This window comes from Malurus melanocephalus, unplaced genomic scaffold, assembly GCF_030028575.1.
Source record: "Malurus melanocephalus ecotype Western Australia unplaced genomic scaffold, MMel_1.1 scaffold_950, whole genome shotgun sequence".
NCBI classification, from domain to species: domain Eukaryota; kingdom Metazoa; phylum Chordata; class Aves; order Passeriformes; family Maluridae; genus Malurus; species Malurus melanocephalus.
The window spans coordinates 36,674-62,388 of NW_026624182.1; the positions used below are offsets into that span (position 1 = coordinate 36,674).

The window sequence follows — 25,715 nt, forward strand, 5'->3', positions numbered from 1 at the left end:
ACTACATCTAGATAAACAGTGTGGCCAAGCCTGTGACTCTCTCTGCAAGCTCCACTCTCAGCTCACTTCTTGGAGGTTCTCACACTTCATGCTGCAGTCAGGAGCTTGGCAGAGTCCAACATGATTCTTCTTACTGTGCTGTTCCTTTGCATCATTTCCACCTACTCAGCCTCTGTTAAAGGTAGGTCTGTACYGGGCTTGCTTCAGCTTCTGCCTCAGCAGAGGCATAACCAGTGTGTGGATGCAGGTCTGTTTTGCCTCAAAAATGATCAGCTTTACTCAGACATCCTTGAGTAATATAAGATGCATTTACTAGTTAGGTTGAAGTGCTTGTAGCATTCTTCTCAGCCGAGGTGATGGAGGAGACAATGTTTTCAAGTGCACAGGGCCAGTGGTGTGACCAGGAGATCARGGATCTTGACCTTGCTTAATCAGAACATGCTGTGGGGGCACTGACTTGAAAGGGGCTATTCACATGCTCAAAAGTTAAACACAGACAGTGCTCTGGTGGAGCAGAGCCAGGAAGTGCTCAGGGCTCTCCAGGTTTCAGCTTCTGAGCAGTTGACTCAGCTACCACTGAAGTCAGCAGGAAGCATCCCATTTATTTCATGAGAAGCTTGCTCTGTAGTAAGTCTTGAGAACCTGGATGTCTGGAGAAGCCCTGTGAGCAGAGCTTTACCCAGGTGTCCTGACAACATCAAGGRTATGAAATCTTGGAGACTCTGCTTCAGCAGTGCCAGTGCATGAAGCAAGGAAAGGTGTCTTTAGTTATTCTTCTTCATGTATTCTTCTTCTTCACCTGACATTAGAGGAACAGCAACCTTGTAAATTGAGTTTTTGAKTTAATGAGGATGTCTTCATCATGATGAGAAGCAGGGAGGACACGCCATCCTGGGTTAAGCTGTTAAAAAGGCTGTAGAGATCTTCTCTTGGATGCCACCTCCTGCTTCCTGCAGGGGATCCAGGACACAGCAAGCACAGAGCAGCAGCCTTGCTTCCTCCCTGCCTCTCTCCACCCTCATGACAGGAGTTACAATGAGGAGAAGTTTGCAGGCAGTGCCTTTATGTGTGAGTGTATTTCTTAAAGCTGCCAAGTATGGTTTATGGCAAGGTATCAGTGTGACACATTTCTGCTGTCTGGTCTTCCCAGCTTCCCCTTAGTATCAATTAAACAAAGCTTCTGGATGTGAAGTAATATTTGCTTGTCACATCCCCAGCATACTGAGCAAGCGTTTTCTCCTTAATTAGTCATCCCTTCAGCTCTGCCAGATCTCATGTCTCTCTTGTGCAGAGATGAGAGCTAAATTACTGGCCCAAAGGCCATTTAGGGCCTCAGTGTCAGAGCTGGGATTAGGGTGGGTGTTTTATCTTTTCATCRGGCCATGCTGCCTTTTGGAAATAATAAAACATGATTCTATGCATTTCAGGTAGGTCAGCACACATAAAACTTTCCTACTGCAGTTCCACTTGAAAAATGTTTTCAAGTAAGCGGATGGGGTTTGCTTTTTAAAGCTATCTGGTATCAGACAGTGGCAAATATGATTTATGAAGGTAGTGCTAGCAAGTAGTTAGAGACACACATGCTGTGCATGCCATATGTATTAATAAAAGGCACAGGACTTGACAGCTGTCTCTACTCATGCAGTGTAACCTTCTGTATTATACAGTATCATGATTTAATTATAGACTTGGCATGTTCCCCTTAATGACAGACACTTAACATTACTAGTCAAACTATGTGTTATGCACTCCTCCTTGGAAGCAGCACTTCTGACCCCAAGAGAGCGTGGCTGGGCTGATGGCAGTCTGTGTGTGCATCTCTCCTCCCTTCTCAGTYGGTGGGACACTTGCCATCAGCTGAAATGTCAATACCTGCACTGGCTGCAAGGATTCCAGTGCTGTGCTGAATACAAAGGAAAGAGCTTCTAAAAGGAGGGYTTTTATTAAGAAATGTTTCTATCAGAAAGGTGTTGGAACATTCCTTTTTAAATAGTACTGGTGTTTTCTACATGAAAGTTGGCATGAAAGTTTATTGTGCTGTTTTGAGTACTGATCTGGTCAGTGACCCTGTATCTCTGTCTCTGATCTGTCAGTATCCCCCTTGCCTCTCAACTGACCACGCTATTCAGTTGTCTCTCCTGGTTTCTCCATTTCCACCAGGATAAGTGCTAACTCTTTGGGACTGCTTTCAATATTGCCTCATCCCTGTTGGTTCTCTTACCATGATCCACCACTGGCCTACCCTTTCCCAGTCTGGCAACTAAAGGTGTCTTCTGCCCTGGCTCCTGCAGTGTTTTCTATGTGTGAAATGGTGAAAGTTTTCAGAACCCAATGTTGTTCTAGCTCCCAGGAATACGTTGCAATTATTCATTTCTTCCATGACATTTGCAAGAATCTGCTGCTTCATTTGCTCCTCTGTTTCCTTTAGGATGGAGCAGCTCTTTTCTGTGTGGAGACAAGCAAATGCTAAAAGAGAGGAAGAGAGAAGGATCTCTTGAAAAAAAAAAAAAAGAAAAGATGTATGTGCTCAGTTTTGGAGAAAGGAAGAGAGTAGGTGAAAAGTGCTTTTAACTGAAAATAGGGTGGCAGCAGAACCACAACATCTACTTAACTAATATGACGCTTGTCTCTGAGCAGCTGGATAATTTCTGTTGGGTGTGTTATTCCCCTGCCTTTTTTCTTTAGATGGGACTGTGTCACCCCCTGTGTTTAGAATGCGCCTAGTGGGTGGTATTCCTAAAATCTCAGCCTGTACTGAGATTTTAGTCCATTGCACTGCAGTTTCTGTTGCAAATGAAGGGTATTTTGAACCAGGAAGCAACTGGGGCTCTAAGGGACTGCAGGGAACCAGGGGTGTCCCTGAAAGGCGTAGCCACCTCTGAGCAGGSACTGAGCACCCTTTGCTCTCAAGGGCAAGGTAGCTTCAAAGCAGGGAATTGGGGAAGGGTATTGTATAGGAAATTCACAGTAAACATGCAGCAAGGGTTGTACGCCTCTTGGTGACTTTGTTTTGAAACAGACACACAAGACATGCAAAACCAGAAGAGCCCCATTGTGCCAACATGAATCCTTCAGCCTCCGTGGAAAAAAACATCAATAGTTACAGCTTTGACCTCTCACATGCGAACAGGCTGCTCTCGCTGGGATCACCAAACTTGCTGCACCACATCTGCAGCTGGCATGAGGTCCATTTAGTTCGGTAGCTTTGCCAATTTATGCAACTTGGTGGAGTGTCTGTTTTGGGACCAAACTTGATGGAGTGTCTGCTTTGCTCAGGGGAAGGTTGTTTGAATCTGACCTTAATCCACTGCCATGGTATCTGAGTGAATAGGGGAAGGAAGTGATCAAAATCTTAATGAAACAGGGGRTTTGGATGCTTTGAAAACTGCAGAATATATCCATCCAGCCATGATGGAACTGCATGGTGCACCTACAGTTTTAACTGGGTTTAAAATATTAGAGTGACATAAGACTGGTTTTCCTTTTTATCAATGCAGTGATTTGAAACTTAAGTGAGTCAGATAAAACAGAGCGATGTAAGATAAATCGAGATAACCTGTTGAATTTCTGCGGGGGACTATGAAGACACTGATTGCATTACAGCATGCTTAAGAATTTGTCTGAGGTGTATAGAGCTTTGTTCTTCTCCCCACCCCTTTCCCTGCACTTGTCATAAGACCAAGATGCATCTCCCTGAGGACAGCACTTTGTTTTTCTTAGATTAACTCTGTTGTGAACTTGTTGTTTCTGCTCTGTACCTCCTGAACTTCATGAAGAAATTCCCAGTAGATTCAGTGGTGCAGCAGTTGGGTGTGTGAGGCTAGTGCTGTGCTGTTTACAGATAGCACCTGAGGTCACCGTATGTGTGTTTGCTTTGAGAATGCTAAGAGCACTCTGTGTGCAGCCAGCTTCTTTTTCCTTCCCTTCCCTTTACATTCTTTAAAATACATCAGTTAACAGCAAGGAGACAGCTATGGGACAATTATTTTGTTTAAAGAACAAGAGCATAATTATTAAATCTAAAAAATRCATTCTCAATGTTTTCATTACATTCTTGTCACCCTTGGGCAAGACTTGCAGGGGAAAGATTTGCAATAAATCTTTCCAAGAGGTGCAGTGAACGATWTCTGTTGGGTCCAACAAATTACATCAGTACATTTCACATTGATAAGCACACAAATTGCATGATTAATTACAGTATTTCGAGTTGCAAATAATTWTGGATTAATTTGTAATGCTAACATAGCTGAAGAAAAGAATCTGACAGTCTTCAAGTGAAAAACTAGAACAAAGGATTTCGTGACCATTCTTATGTTAAATATGTAAGATCAGTGTCAACTTAATCACAATCCCAGCTTCTTCAGTGGGACAGTCTCCACAGTCAAAAGTAGCAGGATCAGTCCCATAAATCTATTGTTTGTAATTTAATTTTGAGTTTTTCTAAARGTATTTCTTAGAGAAAACGGTATATTTTGTGAGTTAGTCAATCCTGAAACATTGTTTGTTTTTACTTTCCAAACAGGGCACACTACTGGACCAAGCCTAAATAATGACAAGCTATATAAGTTTGCTTACTCAGCTGAAGTCTATGTTGATCGGGTGAAAGCATCTCTGCAGAAAAGTGCAGGATATCGGATTTCCTCTGGTGTGGATGTCAACCTCTTGTGGAGAAATCCTGACAATGATGATGACCAGCTGATCAAAATTGCGGTAATCAATGCCATCAGACAACTTAAAACATACACAATCTTCTGCCCTCATCTASCTGCTCATCTAATCTCAGAGAACTCACTTTTAGAATGTGAGCTAAATATTTTATTCTCATCAACTAAACCCAGCTGCTTTGATGAGCTGATTCCTATAGAATAAGATTTCACAAATAAGTATRTAAGATCAGTAAGCCAGAACTTCAGAATATCTCCTATATCTTGGAATTGGTTCATACAGCACTATAGCTTCAAACTAACTGGTGCAAATTATGACATTTGCTAAATATAAACTGGGTCTGATACTTAGCTTTATGGTGAGATTTTCTGGTGCTTATTTCCCCAGGGGGGATCACAGGCTTATTTTGTAAACATAGACATAATAATCATGGAAGATTAATGATCAGAAATTAAGAAATAAAGAATATTTCTTATGTGATTTAGTCTATCTAGCCGACCCCAGGCCAGTTCTAGACCACTCTACATTAATTTTTTCTGCTTTTACTTTGCTAGATAAAAGATGTTCAGGTTGAAAGTGTGAGTGAACATCCAGCTGATAAAAACATCTTCAAAGGAAAAAGCACAGAGAAGATCATCGGGAAAGAGTATCTGGAAGCTTTGCAGAGGCCCATAGTGCTTGAGCTCGTCCGTGGAAAAGTAAGACCCTGACTTTTAAAATTCAGTCCCTGAGAAAACATGACTCAAATATTTTCTAACAAACTTGAAGAATTCACCAGTTCACTATTCACTCAATGTTTTTAGTAAGCTATTGTGTCCTATCATTCTGTGTGAAATATCATGGTTTAGAACAGATTGTAATTTACTTGTACATGGGGCCCTTCTAGCCCAAGCCTATTGTGGGTTGACAACACCCCAAAATTGGGAAGTGAAGAGCAGATTGTCCATAAATACATAGGTACACAGGTAGATACATGGACAATTGCTTTGTGGAATTTGTGCTACTGACTTCAGCAAGGGCAGGATTTTGTCCAAGATCTGAAGGCAGAAAAGGTGTGAAAATTTGTCATGAGGGACTTTATACCAAGTCTGTGAGGAACAGTGTTAGTCACTTTAACGAGTATTTTACCAGGACTGCTTTTCCCAGCTCTTTGGTTTGCTTATTTACTTCTGTGTCACCTGCAGTTTCAGTGGTCCCAAGTTAATGAGCTTGATGCTGAAAGAGCTACAGCCTTTTATGTTTTTCCCCCAGTGGGRAACTATCTCCAAAAATCAGAAGGGAAGGGTCAGAGAGCAGGTGTGTCTCAACTTGTGCCTGGGTTTTATAGACTGCCCTGAGCAAACACCAAAGCAGTGTCCCACCACAGGAGCACCCATGTCTATTTGTAGGTGTCAGAGTCCCTGTTCTGCTGAAAGGGGATTCAAGTACATCCACCTCACCCTCTTTTTCTCTGCTGAGCTGCTTACGTGTCTCCTTGCACTCAGCCTACTGTTCTGGCCAGGGAGTGGTGAGGCTCGGGCCATGGCTGCTCCTGCCTCCTGTCCCTGGTCCTTCACCCTCCTGTTGCTTGTGGCATTAGGCCAAGAGCCCCRTTTTCCCCTCTGCAGCTCGAGCAATGCTAGGCAGGTAGGGCATGGGCAAGGGGGCTGTGAGAAAGGAGGAAGGTTGAAGGTCACACTCCCTTTTCCCTTCTGCAGAGCCGAGTGAGGGCTGTGACACTCTATCCCAGCAGGATCTTTACCTCCTGCTGTAAATAGGCACTGAGCACATACCCTGGCCGCCAGCTCAGCCTGCTGAATTGCAGCTGCTATCAGACCTGCTCAGTAACTTTCAGACTCAGCCTTGTCATCAGTTTTACACAACATAAAAAGAAACAGGACAGCACTGGCTGCGAACTGTACACATCCYTAAATGAGAACAGAGGTACCAGAAGAACAGTCAGAAAGCATCTGCTCCTAATACATTACACACTTTTGTGCTAAGGCTAATTTGTAGTATTAAAAACTTGGGCTTTTTCTCAGGTAGTAGGGTCTATACACTCCTTTTATGACTTCTTTGTGGTGTGGTACTTTCATCCCTGGCACAGTGATTTCACTTTCCAGGGTTGCCCTGAGATAACACACTGATTGTACTTGCAGTTCCAGAAAAAGGGGCATGTCTAAAGCATCTTGGATGCAAAGTGGAGGTGCAAAGTCTTGTTACCAGAGGAGAAGCCCAAGCACAACAGTTGACCCATGAAGTGCAAGGGTTGTGATATCTTTGACACGTCATTTAAGTCATTCTACCTGTGATTTATCTATGATTCATCCTGAGTTTTTCTAACCTTTGATTAAAGTGCAGATATTATACCCCTGTGGGCAGYGATTATCTGAGGATTATGCAGAAAAATGAGTTGCCTGTGAAATCATAAAAAGTTTCCCATTTCTCATCTAAATTTTCTCTAATTCCAGGAGGAGAGATGCTCACTGCACTGAAACTGTACTTAGGGTCAGCTGAAGGCCAAAAGATGTTTGTACTATTACTGTCAGGCCCTGCAGCCTCTGGAGTTTGCTTAAATAAGGGTAACAGATCAAATTTAGCTTCCTAATTAGAAAAAAGTAAAGGGAGTTTTTCTGGAGTGAATCCTCACTATTCCTTTCTCATTTAACCACATTTGTTTTACACTTTTGAAAGCCCTTTTATATGCTTTTTTTCCCCCCTACAGGTCAAAACCTTCTACTCATATCAAAATGAACCTGGTTTTACTCAGAACATTAAGAGAGGTCTGGCTAGCCTTTTCCAAGTTCAGCTGCACTCTGGTTCTTCCAGTGAGGTATGGTGCTGTATCAGGCAAGATTATCATCCCCTGAGGAACAGGCAGAGCCTAATCTGCTCTGAAAGGCAGACCTGTGGCTCCTGCTGACTTTAGAAGGAGTGAACTRTGACAGAAATCAGCCCTTTGATCACATATGAGGTTGGGGACATAAAGATAGTCTTCTGAGTATTTGGTGACACAAGCCAAGTTGCTGCAATTAACATGAAGTGGTGCAATCCATTTGATTTAAAATGCCTTTATCAATTTAGCAGAATTTGTTTATAAACCAKCTTAAACCAGGTAATTATAAAAGTGATTATACTACCATTTAAACTTGGTTGATTCCTAAATTCTGTTCAGTGGAGTCCCATTCTAAATCAGAGTACCCACACAAAGTGGGGGTTTAGCTGCATCCATTTAAGTTGCATTCCACTGTTAAATTTCTACATCTGTCCCCTTCAACAAAGCTGGAATTTAACTCAAATTTGTGAGTATGRTGTGAACTGCCAGGTATTTCCTATTTTTTTTTGTTTAAACATTGTTGCTTTTCTTCATAGCTGTCTAATGAGYAGTACCCCTGCCAATCCAAAGCAGATAGTTAAAACCACTTTTATCCTCAAAACCATTAAATAAACCCAAACAGTGCAACATCTCAGGTACAGGATTCCAAAAGTGGAGAAAATGCTTCATCTTTGGAAGGTGTTCTGGGGTCSTAAAGATAAATTCAAGAAATAGTTCTAATCTAACTCTTTTTTCTAAGGTGGACATTTCTGGGAAGTGCAACACTACTTACCATGTACGGCAAGATCAAGTGACTAAAATAAAAGACCTGGACTCCTGTGAAAGAGAAAAGAAAGGATTTACCAGCCACAACCGGGTATGATTTCTTTAACAAAATRAAATCTGTTCTTCCTATTTAAAGTATATTCTTAGCAGCTAGTACTCATCTTCTSAGAAGTCCTTGCATTASAGAAAGCAAATTCTACATGTRRATKYTGTAGTTTTACTYSYCTARARCTCATATGTAGTTCCCATGGAGAGWACAGGGAATGGATTCTCCTYYAGTGTAAAYCACTTTKGCTCAGCTGATACAGACACAGTCATAGTGGTAACAGTAACCTTTTTCCCACCTGCTGTAAATGCCAGGCAAGACGCTGACTCCTGAATGGAGCATGGTCAGGCTTACCTGGAAGGTCAAAGGCTTCCCTAATACTCAGRTGTAATATAGGAGAAGTTTCTTCTCTTGTTTAAAGCATATTTTAAACTAAATGTAGWACTGGGCATTTTCTCAGTTGCAGCTTGATCTGTAACTTCCTGCCCTGCTCCCACTGTCTTTTTGCCTGGTAAATACTGAATTTKAAGCACATGGTGTAGGAGTGGCTTCTTACTGCAGAAACAATTCTTGAAAACCTGGCTTATAGGCTTAGCTTGAGATGCCAGCCTACATGCACCTTCCTCAGGTGGTTCTACTTCRTTACAAGTCTTGCCCTGATTTGTAACTGCGAGTTTTTTTCTATTTTGTTGTTTATTGAATAGCCCTCTTTCTGTTTTATTTTTTAATTATTATCAGATCTTGGATGTTGGTACAAAAGGCACGTCTGCTACAGTTTATATGCTGGAAGACAGYTTCATTAAATCCATTAAGGCAGAAGAAAATTATGTTTTCCTTCTGAATTACCGCCGAAAAACAGGTTCCAAAATAGTTTCAAAGTAAGTTGGGCAATTGGACTGTTATTGATGGTAGCAGGACTAGTGGTTCAAGTCAGGTTATGTATGTAGGCCTTATAGAATCRAGATCTAAGGGTGTTAACTCTCTAGATAAGGATTTAGGTCTCTTTTGTATCCATATACAGGTCCCATTGTGCCATGTGCCAGGTCCAACTTTGATTAAGGGTTCCAYCATACCACAAATAATAAATAATGGCATTCATAAGAAATTAACTGAAAACAGTTGGAATTATCAGAAACCTTTTAATCTATCCATTAGTGCTGTAGGTGTTCTGTCTTACTCATTTCTCAATGAATACTTCTGATGGATTTTCATTTCTAGTCTGTGAGAGTTTGGAAGTACAGAAAATAAAATCTACTGCATAGAAARGAAACTACAGTGAAACCTAGGTCTATGTTAGACTCCAGACTCCAAAGCAGTGAAAATCTGGAGAAACTCATACAAGATAAATGATTCAGGCATCTCAGTAATATTAGATATTTAAAAGAAAAAGATTCARAAAAGAAAAGATTCAAAAATCTCACTTTCCAGATATTTTAAGTACAAACATTTCAGARTGTATGTGGTTACTGAAGGCCGTTTATCAAGTGCTGTAAATCTATTCTTATAAAGTCTCTCATRTGGGTATTTTATTTCACTTAACTCTAGCAGTAATTTTGCTTGTMTCAGATATTTCTGTTGCCTTAAAAACCCCATAGACTTGCCATATTCTGAACATTTAAAAATAAGACTTTAATAAGTTTATATTCTATATTTTTTTGTCTGTGGGGATTTTTTTGTTTCCTCTCGCTGCGATTTCTGCATCTCTGCACTGATGGTTGAGCTCTAATGGTGTCTCCACTGTGGCTTTACAGGCAGAGGCTGGAGCTGAAGTCAGTGCAGGCTGGGCTGGGACTGATTGCTGCGAAGCAAGTCGCCAGTGTGATCAAGACCTTGGACCCCAATTATGTTGCCATGCCCCTGGAAGCAGAGCCGGTGAAATCCGAATGCAAGAAGTGCCCTTCAGTAAGTAAACACAGGCTCACTGGATATCAGCTGGGTTAGCTGAGCAGGGCAAGTGGCAAAGGAAGTTTCTGTCCAAGCAGAACTAGGACAGGTCCAACATATCAATATAAATACACCCTAGAATGGGGAGTAGGGTAGTGTTGCAATGGTGCTCCACCCCACAAGAATGTGTTAAGATCTAACAGTACCAACCTTTTTGCTGTCTGAGTGCAGTATTTCTGAAGACCCTAGAAAATACACCACCTTTTTGTTTTATCTCAAATTTGACAACCTTGAGCCAGCCTTATTTCCTCTAGATAAGGAGGTGGAAAATTAATTTTAAGATGGTTGACTGGTGTTTATAAACAACTCTGTCAYAGAGAAGCTGAACTGTTCCTAGAAATTAAAGTTCATTAGCCATTCCTTGGGCAGGCTAAGCATTTATTGGTAGGGTATCTAGCCTCTTCTTATGACCTGATCTCAAGGAAGTCTATTTTTAAAAAAAGATTTTATAGGTATTTTCTAAGTATTAAGTGTAAAATAGGCCTTTAGTATTCTTGGAAAATCTAATAATGTTCTCATTTTTTCCCTGGAAAAAAAGTGCCTTATTTTTTTCTATTTAAGACATCTGAAGGCTAAGAGCATAACACTGTAAATGCATCATCTTTTGTTTTACTAATGATATTCATCATAAACTAAATAAATTACTACAGTGACAAACAGTATTAATACTATTACCATTGAGGAATGAATGGGAAAATTAATTTAAGGTTCATTATTCTCTGTTTTTGACAAGCAAGATATAGCTTCTATTCAGCACGCATAATTCTAGTCCTCCAGAAATGGAGATATTCCTTATGAGCACAGATACCTTCCTATAYTGGAACTTGTGCTAGTTATTTGGAAGTGGCATTACACTGTGATAATTTATCTTGTYTAATGCTTGTTGAGCCACAGAGAAGACCAAAAACTCATATTTGGGGAATACAGAAATGATACTGCACGTGTGCTGGAGCAGTTCTGTCCAGGGAACATCAAGACATCCTAAACAGAGTAGAGACAGGTGTTTTTTCCTGACTCTGCCCATCAGGGTTTGTGCTGACCAGTTTGTCACTTGGAACTGAGTTTTGTTGTAACAGTTATAATTTCCAGATCAAGATAACAAACACAGGGTATAATTCCAGAGCACTTCTTGGACACTGAGCTATGCCATTATAAACCTAGTGGCACGAGGAGAATGAGGTCCTGCTTTCTCACTGTATTTTTCAGTAACTGCTATGAAAAGATGGGCTCTATAAACAGAACACTGTATCCAAAGCAGCAACATCGCATATGGTACTTATATATCATAGTATACATTAACKCYCTGCTGACACGCTGTCCTAGAGYTTTAAATTTTCAAAGCCCTTTTTGAGTTGTAACAGGTCTTAGTTCTATTTTTAATAATTTGGTAAAATAACCATTGCTATCCTTATTTCCCACATGAAGGCACTAACTTCTCTGAGGTTATGGCAAATGTTTACACTTTAAGTCAGGCTTAGATTTCTGTGTTTAAATAATGTAAAGCATGCTCTTTTCAGAAGAGCTCGTGCATATTACACTATTTGATACTCACGGTTCCTACAGGATTGTATTCTTGCCCCTTCTGAAAGTGAGGTGGCTTTGTTCTGTCTTGTGCATCCACCCTTTGTAGGTTGGTAAATAGCTGTCAGGCACTGACATTCAAAACCAACTCCTGCTCAGTTTAGAACTTCTTGGTTTGGCTGGAGTTTTCCTAGAGTGCCCCCAAGACCTCTGTTCTGATGTCTCTGTCAGAGAAACAGAGACCCATGTCCAAGCTTGCTGAATTGCCATGTGGAAGTGTGTGCATCCTGTGCCTGAATCTYTGGGTTATTAAGTCTGAACTGTCTGAAATTCACATCAGGAGAATGAGGGCCCTCCTAAAAGTCAATTGTGAATAGTGTTTTTAATGCCATGGCCACTGCAGGGGATGGCAGTAGTAGCCGTTGCACAGTTTGAGCACCCCCCAAAGAGGAAGGCTTGGTCTCCACTCTCTTCTGCTTGAGATGGCTTCAGCTTGCACCTCCCACCTTGCTTGTACCTAGAATATGGGCTAAACTGACTAAGAGTAGCCCAAACAGCTGGGCTCTGCACAGGSGAAAATGCAGGAGTAATGAGGTTAAAGATTTTTTACTGCGCTGTGGTGCAACTTCAATAGGGGGAGTAGAAAGTGCCCCATAGGTTTATCCGATTTGAGTTGATAATAGCAACACTGACCTTGGTGCTAAGCACTAATCACCAGTTGAGATTAAAAGAYCCATCTGTGCCTCAGAACATGAGCTCCTCCCAGCTGGTCATTAATCCTCAGGAAATATCCTATGGCTCAATCATTGTTGCCTAATTATTGTTTGTTACAGTCAATAGCAGTTGCACTCTGTCCTGATGAATGATACTTCTAATTGCCAGCAGGTTCAAGTGTTATTGCCCAATACAAAWTCCACAAAGAAGGGAAGTGTTTTAGTAAAGGTCAAATGGGTACTAGTGTTATTTCCCACTCAGGAAAACTGCAGTAAAGACTGCTGCAAAGAACAGCTGAGTTTTCACCAAGGAATGTTCTCGATAATTTGAGATAACAGAGGCAAAGGCGAAGGAGAGAGGAAAGGTCAAAATACCAGCACWGGTTTCTTATGGGAGTATATCTGGAAGGACAGATACAGATGCTTTGCTGCCATGTTGGCTCATTCAGGTAAAAATGTGGTATGGAAATACACAGAGCAACAGGTTTTATAATACCATCTTACCTGTAATTTTGTACAACAGCTACAAATCCCTTTGTATGCAAGTGGGACTTCTTTATTGGACATTTAATCCTGTTCTATACTAACCCAAAATTACCGTCTTCTCAGAAAATACGATAAATTTGTGAGTTGAGGATTGCGCATCTCCCACTTTAAAAAAAACACAAACCTAGCTACTCAGGAAAAAATGGGAACATAAGGCAAACACCATATTCACCAGAAAGCACAGTAAATTTTCAAGAGAAGGGAATTCACTTTATTCCAGTTACAGTATAAATAAACTTGTATTRTTCCAAAAGAGATTTTATTTAAGGTCATGTACAATATCAGGGAAATACTAAAGCATCRGAATAGAGACAGCTATTGAAATGTTTTAAAGATATTTGGGATATCATAAATGAAGTAATACTTAGGAAAAGGATCATCAATCTATTGGATTTCAGCTGATTTGAGCAACAGCTGTCCTACATATTTGCATTTAGTAAGTCTGATTTTGAGAACTGAAACCACAATCTGAGAGATTTGACGTAATATGAATTGTTTTGCAGCTTTCTGAACACTGGCAGAGCATCAGAGAACATATGCACCCYGACAAACTTTCCAAAGCTGAAGCAGCAAAAAGCTTTTTGTCCTTCATTCAGAACATCAGAAAAGCTACAAAAGAGGACATACTGAAAATTATTAGAAGTGAAAATAAAGAATTTCTGTAAGTTACCATGAACAAGCTTTTAACAGGTTTAAGTTACTGAAAAATGCAGAAGGGCAAATTGCAYGCAAAGAGATTGAGTTCTAGCAATGCAAACAAGTTCTAGCAATTATATTATTGTAATAYAATAAATTTTCAGCACACCCTTCAGCCCCTGGGGTTGTATCTAAAGTGCAAGGCCAACRTGCTTTGTGGTTTAGCTAAAGGTTCTCAAACCAAGTGCTTGTTCTGAAACACCCTATAACTTGTTCTTCACTTCCCATTTGTTTCCTTCAATTGGAAATACAACAAAGAAGGGAAAGGTTGATGCTTGGGTATTTTTCTACTATTAAATTTGGTTATGAGCAGCATGAACTCCGAGACTTGAGAGTTGAAAAACATCTCTGTGTCATATGGTCAGGATCTTTCAAACAAATTATAGAAATTGCTAGCAATAGAGAGAAACATGGGAGTCWCTCAGGTAGCATAGAAACCATTTCTCTCTCCATGTGCCATTGTGTATGYAGTGCTAATAACACTTTTTCACATTTACAACTTGTCGTGTAAACTTTAATACACTTGTGATAGTTATTTTTTTAAATTTTTTTTTGTCCCCTATTTGCATAAATTCAAATGCTATCCATGGATAGGAGTTCATGTACCAGTTTGAGGTGAAAGAGTTCAAGGACACATTTTTTTTCCAGCAAAAGATTCTCTTTCTTGCAATGAAGAGATCTTTCAGCACATTAGCTTCTTTCTTTCAATATGCAGCAGTCCTTTCAGTATTGTCTGGGTCATTGCAATGATATGTTCATTTAATTTCCACTTCTCTGTAGTCCACAGATAGTGGATGCTGTAACCTCTGCCCAGACACCAGARTCACTGGAGGCCATACTGGAGTTCCTTGACTTTAAGGATGCAAGCACTTCCATCCTGCAGGAGCGATTCCTGTATGCCTGTGGATTTGCTTCTCACCCCAGTGAAACGCTCCTGAAATCTTTAACTGTAAGTCAAAGGACAAAGCAAAYACAACAGTGCTAATGCTCTTATGCMTSGTCCTAGGCAAAGGGGAAGGGCAGGACAAACAGCTGTTGCTGTTGCTAATTTTCCTTTCTTTATGGCTTTCTTTATAGTTACTTTTAAGTGTGCCATAAACATAGAGCCTGCAAACGACAAGCATTCCTAGACTGAAGTTTACTTAGTAAAATGTTAGCAAAATCTGCTACTTGGAAAAGACACATAATACTGAATGTCAGGAAAATAATTTGAGGATTGTTTTATTGTTGCCTTATGAAAGTCCCGTAACCAGGACTGTAAATGTTTTTGGTTTTTTTTTCCACATGAATCCACTGGTTGAATCACTGAATGTAACTCAAGGTGAAAATGGCAGTGAGTTATTATATGTAACATATATATAATGATACAGCTGTGCTGTGCTTAGCATGAGCCCAGGCCATTGTGGTAATCGCTGCCCTGGCATTGCATTAATGTTCAGAAAAGGAGGGAGCCTGTTGAAYCCACTGCAGGGTGTGGCTCATCATATTTACACTGAGACACTAAACAGCTTTGCTTTTGCATGACAGGAGACGTTCAAGGGGGATGTCGCTAATGAAGAAATCAGAGAAACTCTTGTCATTGTCATGGGAGCGCTCATCAGAAAGTTCTGTGACAGGGGAGGCTGCAAGCTTCCAGTGAGTATCTGATGGTCACTGGTGCCCAAATTCTTGTCTGCAACACACACGAGTGATTGCTGCTGATACTACTGGGAGAGCATGAGAGACATGGGAAGCAGATTCTCCCACTTAAAATAAGCCCATAAACTCCTATGTTTAATAGAGAGAGGATTGTATTTTTTAAAACAATTACTGTTTCCACTTTTTTAGATACAGACTTTATTCTTCTCTCTTCCCATTTCTGTGGATTTCCCCCAGTTTTCCCGTATCTGACAGATTTTTTTTCTCACTGCTGAATCTGTCAGCAGTAGTAGTACTTGTGCTTCTTTGTCCAAAAGCTTTGCATCTCCTCARAGAAACAGTGGCAAACTCAGGATCTGTTTATTATTTGCAGTCACCTTAGGTTATTTCACCACTGTGAAGAAAATTAATTGGTTCAATTACTCAACTGTGCCCCAAACGGACATAGAAAAACTTAGGAGGAAGACGATTACTTTGAGCATGAGCTGAGTAGATACTGGTGTTAGAGGATGAGAATGATCAGACAAGGTTGCTGGATCTGTGTTGTTCAGCACTGCAGCACACACTTAAAAGATACAGAGCACCTGAATGGGCCCTAGGAATCCCTTTTAATTTCCCTTGTAAATTGCAAAGTACTTTTATAATTATGTTTTGAGGCACTGAAGAATACTTGACTTGCCTTTTTTTCTTTTGTGGAGACATGTTGGCTCCACAGGGAAGACCTGTGAAGTCCCTGAATCAAGGCAGGAGCAGCTGGCAAGTGATAAAACTATGGATCAGGTATCACTGTGACTGCAGTCACTTTGGTTATGCTTGAAGGAAGCCATCAACATACAGCTGACAAATGACACCTTTGCTAGCCCTGTGCAACAAAAACATGCTAGAACCCAGTCCTACCCCTTCTACTCCTTCAAGGAGGAAAAGGTAGGTTTAKGATCACCATTTAATGTGCTGTTGGTTTTCTTAGGCTGTTATGGAAGCCAAAAGGTTGATTCTGAATAGACTGGAGAAGGCCAAGAAAGATGACAATGTGCAGATGTACCTGCTGGCACTGAAGAACGCACTCCTTCCCGAAGCAATTCCAGTGCTTCTGAAGTATGCTGAGTCAGGAGAAGGACCCATCAGCAGCCTTGCTGCCACTGCCTTGCAGAGATACGATCCTTCTTTTCTCACCAAAGAGGTAAGAAAATATTCTGCCCAASAACAGAAGTGCAAGAGACTGTATTAAAGGATAAATTGACAGTCCTTTTCGTGTCATCARCAGCATGGACAGTGATGTTGAGTGCACTCTCAGTAAGTTTGCTGATGGCASCAAGCTGTGTGGTGCAGTCARCRTGCTGAAGGGAAGGGATGGTCTGGACACGTGTTAGTCAGCCCTTAGCTCCAGGGCCACACACCAATACGTGACCATGCGGTCTGCAGGGAAAATGAGGCTCCCCTCACAAGAGGGAGCACTTGGGCACCTTTGCAACCCCTGTTGTTTCTTGYGCCTTCACATAGTCGGGGACAACATATGAGCTAAAGGAAGAGTAAAATAGCTTAGTCTCACCCTGCAGCCTTCGAGAGTAATAAAAGACAGAGAAAATGTGGGACGTGAGGTCCTGCCTCTGCTGCATGAGCCTGCATTCCGTTTTGTACCTACTGCTGCCCACCAGGACTGAGGCTGYCAGGGTGCTGCTCTGCAGTGAACAGGCTGGAGGCCATTCTGCCAGTGGGGCTACGTGGCTTTCCATGGACTCACCTGTAACAATCAYCTGTCACAATCTTCTCAGGGATGTGAGGCCACCACAGGCACTCTCTAGAAAATTAAAATCACAAGATTCTTCGTTTTTAAAGTACATCTTCCCTTCAGAATCAAGAAAATCTCTCTCTTAGCACTGCCTAATTTGTTCTTAGTGCTGTTACTTACTTACAGCCTCGACTTGAAAACCAGTGTGTAAGGCTGTATTTGGTCTGAGAGAACATAACAGATGTCCCACTTGTCCTTGTGGTCACTGAGCTATACATGTCTCAACATTCCAAAAGGACYATGAAAAACATGATGCTGAAAATATATCCTTATGTATTAGCCTTAGCTATGGAGCTAACTCAAGCTAACTTAAGCTGATATTATAAACGAGATTCCAATCTGTACTTTGCCCAGTTATCTGCATGAGCATTGAGTGAATAATGTATTTCCTGACCAGGTGAAGGAAACAATGAACAGGATATACCATCAGACTCGCAAAGTCCATGAAAAGACAGTGCGAACCACAGCAGCTGCCATCATCTTAAACAGTAACCCATCCTACATGGAAGTGAAAAACATCCTGCTCTCCATTGGGGAACTGCCTATGGAAATGAACAAGTACATGCTCTCCATGATCCAGGATATAYTGCACTTTGAAATGCCTGCAAGGTACATTAAGTTCAGCGTAAATAAATACAGCCCTTCCTTACAAAGAACACATAGATTCTCATGAATTACTAAAACTTAAGGAGAGTATAAAAGGATATTTGATTTGTACATCCCTTGTATTGTTATTTCAGAATAAATACCCTGATTTCAATGTAATTATTTTAATAGGTATTCAGATTTTCACAGGTACAAAAAATAGTTAGTCATCTGACTTGCATTATTGTGACAGATGTCATCCAATGGTCTTAATTCTCACAGTGGGTTCCTTGCCTTTCTGTTTTAAGAAACATGATACTTGCCTTTCTGTTTTAAGAAACTGATACTGAAAAATTTTAAACATCACAGTATGAGAATGAAAATAATCAATATATCTCTTTTTCTCAAAACCATTAATTTTCAAGCAAGACCTTTGCTTGCATTTCTTCCTATGACAGCAAGGGAGTACCTGAAATTGAAAAAGAGACTCTGGGTTAGGGCACATTTTTAGTGGGAAAAGATAAGGATTTTGAAGATCCTCTTTCCTACTGGGAAATTCACCCTCTCTCAAATTCAATCTTTCTACTGAAGAGTAATGTATTTGGTACTGTAACATTTTTGTATATCAATAGTTTTGTTTGTTTTGAAATACCACAGCAAAACAGTTCGGAAAGTTCTGAAGGACATGCGTACCCATAACTACGATCGCTTCTCCAAGATGGGCTCCTCCTCTGCCTACACTGGATATATCACACGTATGTAACCATGAAACTGCCTTTGAACCCTCTTTGTGTTCCCAAACTTTTGATTAATCCACTAGTTTAGTCACAGGTGCCTTCTTTCTTTTTCAATTAAGGTGGTCCTGATGTGTCATCCACATACAGCCTTGACATCCTCTACTCAGGCTCTGGCATTTTAAGGAGAAGTAACATGAACATCCATGTTTTTGACAGAAATGCTGAACTTCATGCCATCCAGGTAGCTGCCACACTACATAATAACGAAGCCAGTATGTGGTCCTTTTATTATAGCTTCTAAATCAATCCAGCTAATGCTTAGGACCATAAGGTTTGCTGCTCTGGGCAGAGAACAAGCCAATAGCAGGGGAAAACSCAACAAAGTGGCATGTGTTTGCCATAAAACAACAGGTGTTTTGTTCTGCATCATACATCAAAGTCTGTGTCTGTGTGAAGCCTCTGCTTTATCTGATGTAATCAGTAAAAGCTTTATGAGTTTGTAAAATCAGGTCCTAGTTCAGGTACGTCACAGAATGGAAATTCAAGGAGCAGATCAAATGTAAAAATCAATTAAGGATTTAAATAAGCTGTCTGTGTTTTAGACTTAACGTTGGCAAGAACCTTCGGTATTATAATTCTCCTAAATTTATGCAGGACAGAAATTGTGCAGTGGAACATCTTTGCCTTTTCTTCTCAACTGTCCATGAAAAATAGTCATATAAATACAGGAAAATTTGTTTGAAAGAAAAGTAGTCTCAGGATTGTGGGTAGATCCTGCTCTGCACCTAAAGGGCAAAAACATGGCATAAAATTATTTTATTTCCCATTTTTCTATGTGCTCTACCTAGTTCCATTAAGTCTTAACCTCATACCTTTTCCACTGTAACTGCATAAATTAGAATTAGGCTCTTAGACACTAAGAAAATGTGCAGGATTGTTAGCAGTCTGAGTCAGACAGGATTTTTTTTCACTGATTCTGTATCACTTTTCTTTGTAGGTGGTGATCGAAGCTCAGGGTCTGGAGTCCATTATAGCTGCAACTCCTGATGAGGGTGAGGAAAACCTGGACTCCTTTGCTGGCATGTCAGCCATTCTGTTCGATTTCCAGCTCAGACCAGTGACATTTTTCCAAGGGTATGGTGATTTAATGTCTAAAATGCTCTCAGCAACTGGAGATCCCATGAATGTGGTGAAAGGACTTGTTCTCCTCACAGATTACTTACAGGTACTAACAGCACACTGTTTGCTTCTTTTTCTATCTCTTAAGCAATGATGGCTCCTCCCTCCCACTTCTATTGTAGGACACCTTATTTTCTTTCTTTCCAGTGCTGATAAACCTGATCAATGTTACACAGGCTACTCTTACTAAGGGAGAAATAGAAAAGTCATGGGTATTAAAAACCAGAATGAAATTACATGAAAAGCAGCCTAGAACAAAGGTGAGAACAGGTCTTCTACAAAACGAAGTGGCACTGAATAAAAGCAAATCCACCTGAATTTCCTGTTGAAAACTCATATTGCTCTCAGCTATGACCTCCCCTCCCACAGTTTCTTGTAATAACAGTATTGTCCCATGTAACCACCTGAGATTTCCTCTTCACAAGTTGGCCTGGGACCTTGTGTCCGGTTAGGTAATAACTGTCAGATGAGTGAATCACTCAAGCTTCCCCAGATAACTATCCTTCAAAGAGCAATGCTAAGAGGTCCAATTTTCAACTGTTTTTTTCTAGACAAAATGAGGAATTAAAATGAGGATTACACAGTTTTTGTGCAGCTGTCACCTCAAATGATTTGCTAATTTTGTGCTTAAATAGATTCACTTATAACTGGCTTTATAATGTGTTATTGGAGGACTAAAAATTTAGACATCTCTCTCAAATTGCAGGGTCAGCACTTGGTTTGGTATTTTTGCTCTTCCCAAGCAGGTTCCTTAGAACCTGTGGATTTAACAGCTGCACTCATGAAACATGAAACATGTGCTCATGAAACATCTGCAGTCTCAAACTTTACTTTTTACTTCTCTCTTTTGATTCTTGGCAAAAGAAAATGCCAAAAGCAGATTATGAGACAATCCACTCTGCTCAAAATTACACAGAGATACCCTCTGCACATGACAGGTTTCCCCATCCAGAACCCAGTTCAGCTCCTTCTAGTGGTATTTTAAGTCCAGAGGGCTTCCCAAGCAGTGCCCAAATTGGCTAACTAAAGCTCATTCCAATAATGCTTTACAGTTCACACGCAGATTATGGGCAAAAACTTTACCGTGACCTATTTAACAAACAGACCGCAGAGGTGAGAAAGATAATCATGTCTAGTCCTGAGCATAGGGAGCATTTAGAGAACTAAATATTTCCAACTGCTGTGCGTGCACCAAGCTCCAGACATACTCTGGCTGAATCAGCTGGCTGAGCACCCCTAGAGCTCTGCCAGCCAGCAAATTCTCCACTCCTTGTYTTTGGAGAACCTCTCAAAAGTCTGGGGCAGCCAGGACTGAGACTGTGTGCCGTTTTTAACAGTATCAGGGTGTAGTGTTTTCAGTCAGTCACTGATGGTCTGGGCAGTAGTTTCGTACCTTCACGCCTCACAAGAGCAGAAATGATTTAAAGCACTGTTGAACACAGCTTCAGGCTGAGCTGCCTTTTAAGCACAGCCCATCTTTCTAAGAATGGTCTCACAGCTACGCTGCAGCTCAACAGCACATCAACATGGTTTTGGCACTTCCATGTGGCCATAATGTTGTTTGAGGGCTAAGAATAACCATCCAGAAATTATATTACCTCTATAAAATAAACATCTCTCATAAAACTGTTTTCGAGGCTCCTAAGTCACCTGCACTAAAGTTCAGCAGTGTTAATAGTTCTCCTAGGCAACACACCTGCCAGAAGCCCAGGGAAATTAAATCCTGTATCAATAGGTCAGAGAAGCTACTTGAAAGCCAGGCCCCAGTGGAAAGTAGCCAGTTCCCAGAGAAGTGCCTGTTGCAGCCGTCTCTGTGTTGCATTACAGTAAGATTGCATTACAATGCAGTACAGAAAAACATTTTTATTGAAGCATTTTAAACAGCARCAAATGACTGATTCTGATCTTTTGGATCACATTTTCCACTGCCAATGAGACACATAGCTTAAAATAGGAAGGGAAAGGAAAATACTTCTCCTGAGGAGGCTGGGTCCCTGTGATTTACACCTCCCATCAGCYTGGATTGGATTTGCACATGAGACGAAGGACAGGGCTGAGCTATAAATAAGGAAATAGATGAGCTAGTAAAACACAAGACAAGTGCTCCTTAGCTTCTCTGCTGGTTTCAGTGACAAATACAACTTAATTCTAGGTAGCATTTAAGCCTTGAACCGTGCAGCCTTTGCAAACCCAGCCTACTTTAATATTCTTGGGTGCAATTTGACAATGCATCTAAAAATATCTGCTCCTCTGGTTGTGTGTACAYATCTTTGCCAGCATGTATACTGTTACCTCCTCACTCATTAGCAGCTACCCACCAATTCAGTCACAATTAAAAGCAAAATAAAATAAAGTAAAATGATCTCTATCTCCACACCTAAACAGACCAACAAGGGAAGTATTTTATACCTCACTGCAGCCAGTATAAAAATTCCCTTTGATCCCAGAAAGACCACAATTCCAATCCATGTTTTAACCTGAGTGAAAATAAGAAATCAGAGCATCATATGACCACACATGCTGGGTTCATGCTGGATTTATAAGCCACAGCCAGCCCACTGCATTCTTTAAATCTCAAGCCTGCTTTAGCAGCAACTGACTGCCAAGATGGCTCTGCCAAGCTGGTTCTGTCAAGGAAATAACTTTAAGGATAGTTAACTTACCCTAAAAGGTGAAGTAACCATGTACAGCTACCATAATTATCCAAGGCTTTGATTACAGTGGGAAAACTTTATTGTTCTGAGCAAAAGCTCTCCTCGATGTTGTTCCTTGCTATAGGGATTAGGAAATTAGACTGACTCTCTGCTTGCTTCTGTCTTAAATCTTGGGACATCATTAGTTGGAGCCACTGGACTACTGAAAAGCTAACAAGAGAGTAGAAACTTATAGGGTGCTTGGATATCAGAAAGGGGGAAGAAATTCACATTCCCACCTGTCCTGTAAATGCCTGCGACATTATAGGTGCTGAGAATACCACAGGCACGAAAACCTGGGAGGAGGGAGAAAACTGTGAGATGGGAGGAGGTGTCCTGTGTGTGAGGCACATAAAATAAGCCATTCCTAAATTAGTATTTCTTTTAAAATGGTGAATTAATCCACTAGTTCTTAGGGAAKCAGGACAACTATATCAGAGAGCTAGATTGCCAAGGGTGAACCTTAAAATCTTGGCTGTATGTCAAACCTTAAAATGAACTACCATGACCCTGAGCTTTATTACCACTTCYGAAACGTACTTAATGTGATGTGTTTCCAGTCCAGCCTTACAGGTTTCATGAAGCCATGAGCACATTTGATATTTGATGGAAAATGCATTAAATGCGAATTCACAGTAGTGATTAAGTTGCATTAGCTGATGGCTTTGGCCACCCAGCCCCTGAAGACATAATTCCTGTCATATGGTGGGTTTGGTGCCACTATACATGGCACAAGTGGCAGCATCCTACTCCCAGTACAAGGTACCCAGGGATGCTGAARTCACACTGCACTGAGCTTGTGCTGGGCTTCCTGCAAGGAATTTAATCTGGTTTTGCCAGACTGCCATCAAAGCTCTGTGAGTAGCTCTTGGAGAAGTGATATTCCCTGCAGTGATACTCCRTGCAGAAGTTACAGCAGCTGGCACACAGAGGAGTGGGGAGGGTTGCAAGGCACCTTGCTGTAGCTTCATCCTATTTTTGCGGGAGGGAGGTGCATCAGGATGTTTCGTCCATTCTTTCAGAAAAGCCCTCTTCTTTTTTGTTGCTGCAAAATGACAAGCAGTGTGAGTGCAGTGCCAAAGAGAGTAAGGAAACCTCTGAGGTGTGCAGTCAGTGACCTGTGCTTTCTCGTGGCTCCAGGAAATCCAGCTCCAGTCCGGGCCGACAGCCAATGCCGAGTTCCTGGGTGGACTGGCCATCGACATCTCCGGAGGGATGGAGTTCAGCCTGTGGTACCGGGAATCCAAAACCAACGTCAAGAACCGGTGAGTTACTGCCAGCACACACTGGAGCTCAGACAGCTCAGGCTCCTGCATTGTGGTAGTCCCAATGAGAAGAATTTAAATATAAAAGACCTTGCAGATGAGTTAGAATTAAGTAATTAAATAACTAGAATTAAATAGTTATGTACATAGGAGAAGATTTGTACCTCTCTTTTCCTTTCTGCCTGAATAATACCAGTGCCCATTGTTCTGAACTTATATACCTTTACCAGAAAATCAGGCTCCTTTGAAGGCAGTTTTTATGTATGTATGGCAGAACTGTCTGTAATTCAATGTCCTATTTTTAAATGTGTTTTGAAATAATTTTAATGCCTGAATTCTTTTTTAGGGTAGCCGTGTTTATAGCTGGTAACACTGAGGTGGATTCCTTCTTTATGAAAACTGGTATGGAAAGCACTTTGGAAGCAGAAACTGCGTTAGACTTCATCTCCACGGTGCAGTTTTCACAATATCCATTTTTAGTCTGTATGCAGATGGACAGAGTGGACTCTCCATTCAGGTAAGAACTAAGAGCTCACACTTTCTGAGGTATCCTTCCAGCCAGCTGCTGGAACTTTTGGTTTTTACAGCCACAAGAGCTTAACCACTGAGGCCAAATTTCAGCCTAACACAATCAGGTGCAGTGCAGGCTATTACACACACTGACCTCTCTGCTAACCCATTCTCCCCTGTCYCTCACCCCTTCAGAAAGAACCTTTTTGAAGATCACAACTGATCAACTCTGAATGTGCAACTTTAGTCCAATTTTTTAATTTGTCTTTGCAAGTGAACTAACTGAGGTGGCAGGACAGTAGTCTCTTTGTAAACAATCAGTTCTGATGGTGACCTGAGACTTTGCCAGCACTAGTTCCTTATTACACTGTTCAGAGAGGAAGTGAAAAGCCATTAATGAGCTGAAATGGAAAGTTTTCTTCATCATCTGCTATTTACTGAATACTAAAAGTACCAGATCTGTTAAGCTCTTGCAGCCATTGTGTTCTGTCATATTTTATTAAGGCACCAGCTTTCCTGAAAACTAAACAATGTGCAATAAGATTAAAAAGATACTTTTCAGTAGCCAAAGAATAGTAATTTAATCGGGTTTACTGGGTTTACTACTCTCTCCTAATCCCTGTTTGCTAAGACATAAGAAAGATAACATTTGCAGAGCCTGAGGCAGATTTCCATTCAGGTTTTTCACATCCAAAAGTTGGTAAAAACCTGAGCGGAAACAAAGAACTTGGGGATATTCAGAAAATCCTACGAAAACAGTATCTGTTATTCTGCTGCTGATACCTGAGGAAGTGCCATCTCACCTGTGTGCAAGGTGTCTGTGACAGGGTGCAAGTTGTGCATGACCATACTAATGCCAGCCCCGGTGCTGTGTCTTTGCAGGGCTCATGTGACCAAGTACGAAAGCCTGCCCTCTGGCAGGCGCTACACTGCCAGGAAAGGGAAAGCAGCCACCTTGGCAGGGAATGAATACCCTCTCCACAAGGAAAACTCCAACATGTGCAAGAGGGTTTTCGGCTCAAAGTCTGACTCTGCTGGCAGCTGGTTTTGAGAGAAGGACCTGAGCTTTCCTGGATCCCTCAATGACTTAGGCCTGTACATACCTTACCATCGTGGAGCTTGGTCTTGCACTGCTGCAGTTATGGGAAATTTGCCATTGATTTCAACGGGCCAGGATCAAACTCTGAGTGTGTGCACAGTGTTTACATGTTAACCTATATTTAAAACTTTTGTAAAGAAAAAGGGTAAGGCAAATAAAGACCAATTTGGTAGAGTTCCATGCACTCCCTTAAGGGTGGTGCTTGTTCTTAATTTTTACTTTTTTGTGCCGAAAGCAAAAGTAATCCTTCATTTCTCTTTCTTGGGGAATACCAAAGTCTGTGTTTTTGACATGCAGGAAGAACAATTATGATGTATAAAGAATGATTATTTATGAATATATTTTAAAGTATTTAGGTGTTTTAGGCCTTTATGACCAATTCCCATTCAAATATTCAAGTACAATTAACATCTAGATAGGACCATGAATTCCTGCTTGCTCATTGCCTGGTTTTTGCCTGTTTACAAAAAAGCAGGTTTTATTTTACATGATTTTAAAGGATTTTGCAT

The 25,715-nt window shown here is 41.0% G+C and overlaps 1 protein-coding gene across 1 annotated transcript; it reads left to right on the forward strand.

Moving 5' to 3' along the window:
* Positions 1–25,715, forward strand: MTTP (microsomal triglyceride transfer protein). Its single transcript, XM_057386297.1, has 18 exons — positions 1–181; positions 4,523–4,710; positions 5,220–5,363; positions 7,370–7,477; positions 8,220–8,336; positions 9,030–9,169; positions 10,043–10,193; positions 13,519–13,676; positions 14,492–14,660; positions 15,239–15,346; positions 16,317–16,529; positions 17,536–17,747; positions 18,381–18,478; positions 18,580–18,701; positions 19,458–19,685; positions 23,473–23,597; positions 23,944–24,114; positions 24,990–25,715. Exons 1-18 carry the CDS (start codon positions 121–123, stop codon positions 25,156–25,158), a joined length of 2,682 nt encoding a protein of 893 aa, XP_057242280.1. The 5' UTR covers positions 1–120; the 3' UTR covers positions 25,159–25,715.